The sequence below is a fragment of the Lycium ferocissimum genome, chromosome 9, assembly GCF_029784015.1.
Source record: "Lycium ferocissimum isolate CSIRO_LF1 chromosome 9, AGI_CSIRO_Lferr_CH_V1, whole genome shotgun sequence".
NCBI classification, from domain to species: domain Eukaryota; kingdom Viridiplantae; phylum Streptophyta; class Magnoliopsida; order Solanales; family Solanaceae; genus Lycium; species Lycium ferocissimum.
In genome coordinates this window covers 58,240,776-58,251,301 of record NC_081350.1, presented here as the reverse complement: position 1 = coordinate 58,251,301, position 10,526 = coordinate 58,240,776, and the positions used below count along the sequence as shown (strand labels likewise).

The 10,526-nt window shown below is 30.8% G+C and overlaps 1 protein-coding gene and 1 long non-coding RNA gene across 2 annotated transcripts; one reads left to right on the top strand and one right to left on the bottom strand.

Moving 5' to 3' along the window:
* Window positions 1-358: 358 nt before the first annotated feature.
* On the bottom strand, window positions 359-2,728 carry LOC132031380 (glucan endo-1,3-beta-glucosidase 12-like). The gene is made up of 2 exons (XM_059421315.1): window positions 1,229-2,728; window positions 359-584 (listed from the first exon to the last, which is right to left on the bottom strand). Exons 1-2 carry the CDS (start codon window positions 2,625-2,627, stop codon window positions 550-552), a joined length of 1,434 nt encoding a protein of 477 aa, XP_059277298.1. The 5' UTR covers window positions 2,628-2,728; the 3' UTR covers window positions 359-549.
* Window positions 2,729-9,188: 6,460 nt separating this feature from the next.
* On the top strand, window positions 9,189-10,526 carry LOC132031379 (uncharacterized). Its single transcript, XR_009408260.1, has 2 exons — window positions 9,189-9,299; window positions 10,408-10,526. It is a non-coding gene; the product is annotated as an uncharacterized LOC132031379 (long non-coding RNA).

Below are 10,526 nucleotides of genomic sequence, written 5' to 3'. Positions count from 1 at the left end.
TTGTTGGTTTATTCTTTATTTATTTTCAGCTGATGAGCACTTGTACTTTTATTGTACGGTGAAATATTAGTTTCACTTATAGTTGGCTATTATAGACTTCACATTTGTCCATTGACATAGCATATTCCATGTCCGAATTAATTTACGCGCTTCAGCTATTCCAACATTGTTAATCTATTACTTCTCATTAATTTATATCGAAATTTTTTATCTTAAATTTAAATAAGCGAAAACAAAATTACCTAATATTTTTTATAACGTTTTTCTGAAAGCTACCTACTCAAGTGGGGATCCAAGATATGAAAAGGAAAACAACTTTTGCCGACATCTAATATATAAAAAACAATGAAACAGCGTCTAAAACAATTCAATACTATTTAAATAAAGGTAGGTATAATTACAAAGAAAACTTCAAACGCTAATAAGACCAAACCGTCCACCTACGAATTATATACTATTACTTAAATAATATTACTAAGGAAAAAAATGTCGACTCCTGGTCCCTTATCCAATAACTAGGACCATTTGCATGCTATATTTCTCAACCAATCAATATCCTGTTGGAAACTTGCAACTGCCATAATCTGCAATAAGAAGAAATAACACTTCAGTTAATGCCAAAAACATAATTTCTGCAACAAGAATGAAAATGTGATTTTTTTTTTCTTGTTAAAATATTAATATTTACCCTTTTAATTAATTTAATTTCTCCCAAACAAGTTCGTTGTGAATGCGAACAACATTGTAGAATCATCATTAAAGACAGTGTAGTGATCAAAAGGTTATACATTTAACTATAATAAAATCACAAGTTCAAAATTTCAATAATTACAAAAAACATGGCTATTCAAGTTAACTTTTTCATATTTCATATCTCCTGTCCATAATATTTAAGTAACTTTGCAAATTAACGTAGGTAGGCTATCATTGTTAATTTTTTCCACAGAAAGAATCCTAATAATATCAGAATAGAATTTAGATTATATTTATTTGGTGATTGTTCACAACCAATGGACAAGATTAATAAACAAATAAATGAATAGATCATTTACCTAACGGATAATTTAGTAATTATATACACCAAATAACAAAAGATCATCTATGTATTCTCCAACTACTCTTTAATTAAATATTTAACATTTTAATTAACATATTTTCACACAAGTTGGAAGAAAAACAAATGATATTTATTTTTATTTTTATAAGAAGCAAATGATTGAATACTTACTAGGATGTTGAGTAACAACATGGGCTGCTCCACTGAAATCGCACGTGCCAGTCCCACGTGCTTTCTTCTGATAATAGCTATTGAACGCATACGAAGCGTGTGCCTCAAGTGAATCCGGATTGTAACACGTGGCACCCGGTTGAATCGGATGGCAATCAGCCCCACCTTGACCACAAGCATAGTCCAACGCCGCTTGCAACTTCTCACGTGTCGCTTTTTCATTGGCCACACACCAGGTGTTCACCGCCTTACTCGCCTCCACATCACCACCCGGCGCCGGCAACGGCGAGGATGTTGGCGCCGCTACCACCGTGCTTTTGCTTCCGTTATTCACCGTGGGGGGTTCGCTCTCTAGACTCTCTTTGGTAAGCGGAATATTATAAACCTTCTGTTGATTAGGATAGAAAAGCCCGTAGTTCCTCTCGGAAGTGGGCCCGGGCTTTTGATTCTCATTGAACAAAGCGAATAAATAGACGTTAAGTGGTTCATTGGGCTTTAAAGGGGTTCCACTTCCAGTAAGAACTCTTCTTACCAAATTGCCATTGTAAGCAGCAGCATTGGCAGCAGTTGCACCAACCTCGCTTTCATCACCTTTACTAGGCCAGCCAGTTTCCGATATCGCCATTGCCACGTCATCAAAATTCAAAGCTTTCATCGCTGCGTAAACCGCATCTATTTGGGCCTCAAAAAGGCTTTTGTAAACAAGCCCATTTTTCGGGTCCGTTTGGCCTTTGTTATCGCGAAACAAAGCGTAGTCCAATGATATTGTGTCCGTATTCGCGATATACGCGAAAAACGGGTAAATATTCACCATAAGGGGTGAACCGGTTTGTTTAAGGAAACCCAACATGGGTTTAATAACAGGTTCGATAAGATCTGGTTTAAACGAACCGGATGATGAAGGATAGGAATTTCCCAAAGCACTAAGTGCAACAGGTGAAGTCACTTTTATTTTCGAAGCAACGTTGTATTTTACGAGAGAAGAATAGACGTTTTTCATAGCAGGTACCAGAAACCGGGTGGTGTTATTCGGATCAGCGAAAACTTCGTTTCCAACAGCGATAAATTCAATGAGGGTTTTCGGGTAATAAGAAAGAATGTTGGATTGTACCCATGAATCAGTAAAAGATTGTTTAGAGGCTGCATCCGAAAGTTGCTCATTAGGAAGGGCAACAGTAACGGATATATTCGAGCCAGAAAGGGACTTAAGTACATTGGAATCAGTGTCGTAAAGCTTTACTTTGTTAACCCCTTGGGTTTTGAGAAGCTGAACAACTTGAACTGGAGATGGAAGATTATTAGCAATTCGGCCATAATTAATTCCAACGGATCCCGAATTCGCAACGGAGAGAAAAGAAAGTAGTAGAATAAAGAGAGATGGTAATGTAAAAGTGGCCATGCTCTTAATATGGGGAGAAAAGGGAGCAATGAGATTTTTTTGGGGGAGAAGAAAGAGGAGAGTATTTTGTGTTTTTGGTGAATGTGGTTGAGTTTTTATAGAGAAGGGAAGTGGGAGTATTTTTGGGGACGAAAGAGTCGTGCATGTGTAAATGCGTGGTTAGAGGGGTGCTAGTGGTTAAAAAGTAAACGGAGTGGGTTGGGAAAATGGGATCACCTCTACAAGTTAATTTAATTTGCTTAAGTATTTAAGGTATATATACGATATTAAAGATTTTTTACATTATGAAGTTATAGTTACTCCTTATTTTTAGTAATTTATAAATTACCTAATATTTATCAAAAAGTTTTACTTATAATTACCTAAACAAGTTTGATTGTTTGAATATATTTTATGCGATCACCTTATAAAACTTGAATTCTTTCCATAAAATGGTAGACTTCTTCTACTATTTATTTTGCTTTTGTAACTTCTGAAATGGGGACGGAAGAGGCCGTGGAGGTCTAAAAATACTATTCATTTCATTAATTCAATAGGGTAGCCAATAAATATGACTAGTAGAAGTAGTTTACTGTGGTCCATTATTGTCATGGACTCATGGTATTATACGTCTCAATTTATAATAAATAAATTTTCATATTTAAATATAGATTATTTAATTCACGAAAAATATTATCATCAATTAAAATATTGTCCACCATGCACGTCCAATTTATATTGTACGCACTACCGATTTTTGCAAGGCGCTAGTGAAAAATAATTAAATAACTACTGTATATATTCATTAGTAGGTCGGCAAATCATAATCGTTGGCGACAAATAACTACATATTATATCTATCACGATTAACAGTATATTTCGAAATTATTTTAAGAAAAACTATATCATGCCGAATGTTGAATGTGAATGTAAAAGGAGTAATTAGATGTATCAGATTCATGAACTTTGAAAGAATTAATTTATTAATTACAGAATAATGAGTGGCCACTGAAGGAATAACAGATCATGTTGAGAATTCAATAAGGTAATGAATTAGGAACTACAAAGTAGTTCAATTAATGCGGCACTACTAATTAAGGCGTTAACTTATACTCCATATATTAACAATATAAACGATATTTATCCCATCATTGTGGTTTAACATATGATATCAAGTTATTAATTAGTATTTACCATAATATTTACTTGTAATTACCATATACAGAGATTGATTATAAAAATATTGTTTAACTTATAAAAGCATAGAAATTAAATTCAATTAATTATTGTAGGCACAGTAACAATTTAAAAACCTACAAGCTCGGTCAGTCAGTCTACTATTTGGCCCTGTAGTTAAAAGAAAACATTAATTAAAGTCTAATTAAATGTGTCTCCACTCTTCGCCTGAGATGTTTTATGTCGACAAAAGAAGATGGACACTGAGTTGATCCTATATTTTGGTGGCCTACTTTGACAATTTCTTTGGTTGGTTGCCGATCGATCACCAAAAATTTAAATGCTGGTCCTTTAATTCTTAAAAAAAAAAAATAATAATAATAATAACAAGGAGCTAACATGTATATTAATTTAAAATTGCTATAGAAATTCATAAATTTCAAATCGTCTTTAGGAGTTGGTGCTATTAGTGTACCTTTTAATGGCCATTGTATAGTGAAAGAATGCACTACATGTAGAGTTTTCTTGGAGTGAATTACATAGCACGAGACTGGTAAATACTTATAAGCATTTAGTGTGTATATTAAATTAAAAAAGTTAATTGTTACAATTGCAAGGAAGAATAAATATCACTTACAAAAAAATATCTCGTGGAAAAGTAACTAACGATGTCATAATAACGAGTACAAACCACTCACAGAAAATGCGGAAAAGCAACTAACGATGATTTCTTTCCCCATTTACCACTACATGTCAAATAGGGGTGTAATGATCATATGCAGTTGAAAATAGAAACAGATTTGTTTTAAAAGTGGCCGTTTCATAATAAACTGTTCATGCACATATCTTAAGAAATTGCCCACTTCTAAAAGATTAAGATTATTTTTACTAATTTAATCCTAATCAAATTTTATATCTTTCTAAGAAGGGCTACTTAATGATTGTTGATTATATAAATAAGAATAATTTTTAAAAAATAAAATTAATTTTTTTTTTAAATCCTAAAACGTAAACACCGTTTATTTAAAAACGGAGGGAGTATTAAGGGGTTGAATATTTCCCCAATATGAACGTTGGACTTTTGCCAGCTGTAGCTGCTTAATGATTAATTAATTGAAAATTGAAATGATAAAATTTAAAGAATCTAAGGCAGTAGGTGACAAATTCCCAACCCCACAACCTTGTACGGTGTGTTATCCTCTTAAGTAACGGCTCCCAACAATTTCATGTCACACCCTGATTCTATGTTGGAGTAATAAAACTCTCAAATCTTGTCAGTGTCAATCAATTTCTGACACAACGGCTTCTGAGTTCATACTATTTTCAGACATTGCTTAGCCTCCTTTTGATCATAATAGTAACATGTTGGGTCCAACGTACATAAAAGTATTATCTCCATTTTAATTTATTTATCTAATTTTGACTTAACATAGAGTTTAAGAAAATAAAAAAGACTTTTGAATTATATGATTTTAAACTAAAGATATGTAAAATATACGAAAATGTCCTTTAACTTTTTGGTGTTAAACATGTCAAGTGGAAAGTTGAAATTAAAGAATTACAAAAAGAATTTTTTTTTAACGGACTAAAAAGAAAAATAAAACAAACACATTGAAACGAGAAAGTAACAAGTAAAGTATTATTTTTGACGAGAATTTGTTTTCAGCTATCGTTTAGATCAACTATTATGAATTGTCTATCAAAGCAATTTTTTTCAAAAGTGTTAAATTATTGTTTGCTGCCAAAATTGTAAACCAAGTATCGACGATTAAAGATCACACAAATGAGGTATGCAAATTTAAAGCAGAATTCGTGAGACGAGAGATTCCAAGATTATGGGTTGACGATCAATTCCGTCGAGAATTCACTTAAATTGACATTTTGATTTATCTAGTTTACTGGTTATAACGTTAATTTTATTCGTAGAAATCTTTTGAGTTCCTACTAGCTTATTTAGCTTAATCTAATGCCTAGATCCCGACGAAATTAGAGATAACGTCAATGCATATGTAATTTCATTATAGCGACTAAGCAAGACAAGTCCTTCGACTTCCTTGATTTATTCACTGAGATGTACCAAATCTTCTTTATCTTCCTTGATTGACACTCAGTTCACCTTGCCTTCTTTAACTTCCTTGGTTGATAATCAAACCATCTTTCTTTTGTATGGCCGGGTCTTTATTTTTACTGTAAAACGTGCACAATTAGATATGTCATGGTTAAAAGTATACTCTTAACACATTTGAACTTTATGTCAAAATATCTGAAATGCAGTCAATCATATTTAGCCCATTTTGTATATTAATTCGAAACACTTAGGGCATGCAGACGCAATAAATTTTCAATTTGTGAATGTAATTTTCATTTTTGATGCTTAGAAAACTGATTGAGAGTGATCATAATCATGTTTATAATCACAGTCTATACATTGTTGGTTCAATTCAAATAAAAAAAAAATCAACAATTCCGTTTTTGAGATTTTTAAAAGCTTCAAAACTCAAAAATGAATTTTGCAATTTGTTGAAATTTTTGACAATTGATGCTTGGAGTTCTCTAGGAATGTAATTCCGAACTTGTGGTTAAGATTTGAAGCTATTTAATGAAGGTTTGAGCTTGGTGATACTTTCGACCTTGGGATGGAGTTCCGTGGGTTGAAATTTAAGACAAAACTCAATTTCATATAAATTTTATAATTAATAATATGTAATTTTGTGTGTATGTATAAACACCTCTTATATATTATTTTTACACTTTTATACAATGTTGATACATTCTCTACAATGAGTATATAATCTTATATAATATTGTATACTAAATATAAACACTATTATTTTTCCATAATGAATTATACAGGTATAACTACTATAAACCAAAAATATAACTACATGAGTAAAATACATTATGTTGGGTCGTATATTTTTGAAAAATTTCCAATAAATTGTGTTTTCATTAAGGAAAGTGAACATCCAGAGATTCATAACTTGACTTTCGCCGACATCTTCTGTAAAGCTAGAACTGATTTGTAGCAAAATTCACTGAAACATTTAGGCATTTACCCAACACCTGAAGATTGGGGAAGCCACATGATAGAATTTCATGACACACACTTCAATATCTAATTTAGAACCAATTATTCGGACATTTGTATTCCTAAACATTGACAATATCGTTTGAGAATAATGGGTCGTTTGGTCCATTAGCTTTTTTATCGAAAAACAAAAATAAAAAAAATTAAAAGAAGGTAAAAATTGACTTGTATACATCAAATCAACATAAGTTATCATGATTAAATAATTTAATAAAGTAAAAATAAATATTAATTAATTAAGATTAAATAGAAAATTCTATATTCAAATACATGCATGTATTAGTTTGGTGGAAAACCCCAATGATAATTTTTTTATCTTTAAAAGAAACGAAATGGAGAAAAGGAGGACACGTCGCTGAAATTAAGTAAAAGAGCATTTAGTCAATTTAAATGTAAGTTTACCAAAAAAAAAAAAATTACTAAACTAAGTATTAAACATAGACTCTGAAAATCTCTAGTTGACAGGGGTCTAATACTTGTCTAATATTTTTCTTTTTGTGTTAAGAAAATATTTAGTTAATTGGTATCAATATGGCTTTTATTTAGGATAAATGCCTGCTTTGATATGATTAACAAGTTAATTTTATCAAACTCTTAAACAAAAAAAATAATATTACTACTTTTAGTTATTTGCTTTAGGTATATATGTAACGTAAAGGTTAAGAAAAAACCAATGCAATTTCTCAACAGTCAACATTTAGTTTTAACTAAGAAGATGCAAAGTAATTAGATTAGACTTAGCATTTGGTAAGATGTTTCACATATGCAATAGGTAATTGTGAAATGTGGGGAGAAAAAAAGCAGAAGTTCATTATTGTTGTGTACATGCCATTTCGGCTCCTCAAGGTTTTTCACATTAATTTGCTCTTTAGTGTAAAGATGCTAATTATTGGGTTCAATCTTTGATAATTAGTTGGAACAGTTTCTTTTGTCATTAGGCTAAGTATTTATTCATTTTTTTATTTTTAGATTCTATGTGCCCCTCGGTCAAATTATAAACAAATGTACAAAAAAAAGTCATAATTCTAACAATCGACCTGTTATACTCTATCGAATAGATCATCATAAATAGATAAGGTAAAATCTTTAAAATGTCAGAAAAATAAGAGGCGCTACACGATCAATATAAGACTGACTTTTTTAGTTTTAACCAAATTCGGGATAAAATTTTCATTGAAGCGTCATATGTACGGTCAAACTTATCTATAATGGTAGCGTTTGTTCGTAAATTTCATGATTATTTTAGTGAGGTGCTGTTATGTATGTAAATTGGCGTTTCATGTTTAGATCTCATTTAGCCGTTGTAAACAAAAGTAAACAAAAAAATATTTTTCTGTACTTTTTACGTTATAAACAAAAAAAAAAATACTTGTTAATTTTGAAATCTCAATTGATTTTCATAGTTCATTACTTAAAAATTGAAAAGACTAATAAATTACTCATAATTCCATAACTAGTTGTACTGTACCGATAAAGAATAAAAATCTAAGGAACATATACATTTAGAATTAATTAAAAGTTTGACGTAGGAATTCGACAATTGTAGGCTTTTTCGTAAATTCCAGTCTCTTAATGATAATATAACACTTGAATTGACGAAGATTTTTGTCTAAACTTTCTGCATAGGAGAATTCAATAGCTTTCCCTTAAAGGTTGTCTAAAAGCTTTCTTTTATCAAGCAATAATATTACTAAATTATCTCCAAATATGATTCAAGCAGCTCTTTAAAGAGCCAAATTGAGATTTTTCTGAGGCAAGAAACGGAAATATACATATAGCGTCGACTCCTGTCTAAGAGCTTAACATTTAACTCTTCTATCTCACCCCAAGTAGCAGTAGGTTGAGGCTCTTCATCAGTACTTTTGTTGCACCTTTTGAATCTGTTGTCTCTTGTTCTTCTACTCAAATGACTTGTGCAATAATCTCTTCATCAGTGTAAATTTCAAGGATTGGAAGTGTTGCGTCAAACTCCATATAAATGGTAGCATCCTTTGCTTGATTGGTGTTATGAGATGAGATTTGGGCTATGATTTTTTTCTTTGAGATATTCCTACTTGAAATTTACTATGTGCATGACATTAATGATGATTACCATAAATATTTTAACATTTTGTATACATAATATATTTCTTACAAAATAATATTACATAATATTTGAGTATGACTGTTATAAAGAGGTAATTTTACAAAGAATGTACTGTTATAATGAATGTCACTACTGGTATAGGTAGAATGTTGTTATAGAGAAGTAAAATATAACATGAAAAATCGATTTCGAAAAAAATTAGGCCGTTATAATGAAATGTTATTATAATGAATGACAATTATAGAGAGGCTTTACTGTACAATTAGCAATCGATGTTAAAACCAAATCCAAAGTCAATGAAGTCATCGAATTGAAACTCAACAGTTGATTAAATTCGAAATTTGTAAAACTTACAATTAGAAAAAGGGAAAATTAGAAAAACAAATGAGAAGGGGAATTAACTAATTCCAACCCCAACATATATAAAATGTTTGTAATATTTGTCCTCATAGATGCTAGTTTAGAAGTCTGTAAATCTTATACTAGTTGCTTATCTATAATAGACTTGAGGACTACAAAATACAAATTCCGCGTAAACCTTTAAAGAGCAGGTGGGGGAAGTTGAGAAAAATTGAGAAATGCCAGAAGGTTGATGACCTATTCATTCTTCCTTTTCTTGTTGGCATTTTATTGAAATGGGTTCAGCCAATTGACTTCTTTTATGTTTTATTAAAAAAATATGATTACAAAGATCACTTCATTGAAGTGGTTGGCGTTTGACATTCCTTATTTAAGAATCTTTATCCTTGTTAGATAATTAATTTACATGATAAATTTCTAGCCCGAACATATTAATAGGACACACAAAAAAAAAAAAAAAATGAAAATTAGTAGGATCAATGAACATACTTGTTTGAGTTATATCAAACTAGAGACGAACTAGGAACTTGTTAGGCCAAACTACCAAAAAGACTGCTTATTTTGAAAAGCATTTTTGTCAAAATAATTTTTTAGAAAAGTATATTAGAGAGAAATAATTTGTATTTGGTCAATTCGTTTGAGAAGTGCTTTTTGAGTATTTGATAAGCAGATTATGTTTGACCAATTTTTTTAAAAGATATATTTGAGTGTCAAATATAAAAGTTCATTTTACAATAAGAATTTATCTAAACCACCAACTGTTGAGCCACCTTAAGACATTCTTACAAATCAAAATGAGTCTTGACTTTAATCCTTCATTTTTAGTCTTAATATCATGCTTAAAACCTCTTAGCTATCATATATTCCGTCTCATAACAATCAGGATGTTTGAGAACACATTTAGGCACATTCATACAAAGGCAAGTTAATAAATTTCTAGAATTAGACTAGTGAGATCAACAATCAATTAGGCAAAGCATAAACACATAATTACTATTAACAAACTCCTATTATCACTGAAACAAAACTAAAACAATACTGATATATATCTAGACTAATAGAAAACTAAAGCAAAGCAAAAATAAGATAAGGAGTTACCTTTTCAGTGCAGCCTTGGTCAAGAATGGATTTGAAAGTTCCTTTGTCCTTCCAATCCCCTCCTCAGCCACCACACAATGAAACAAAAGCAAAAAAAAAAAAAAAAATTAAA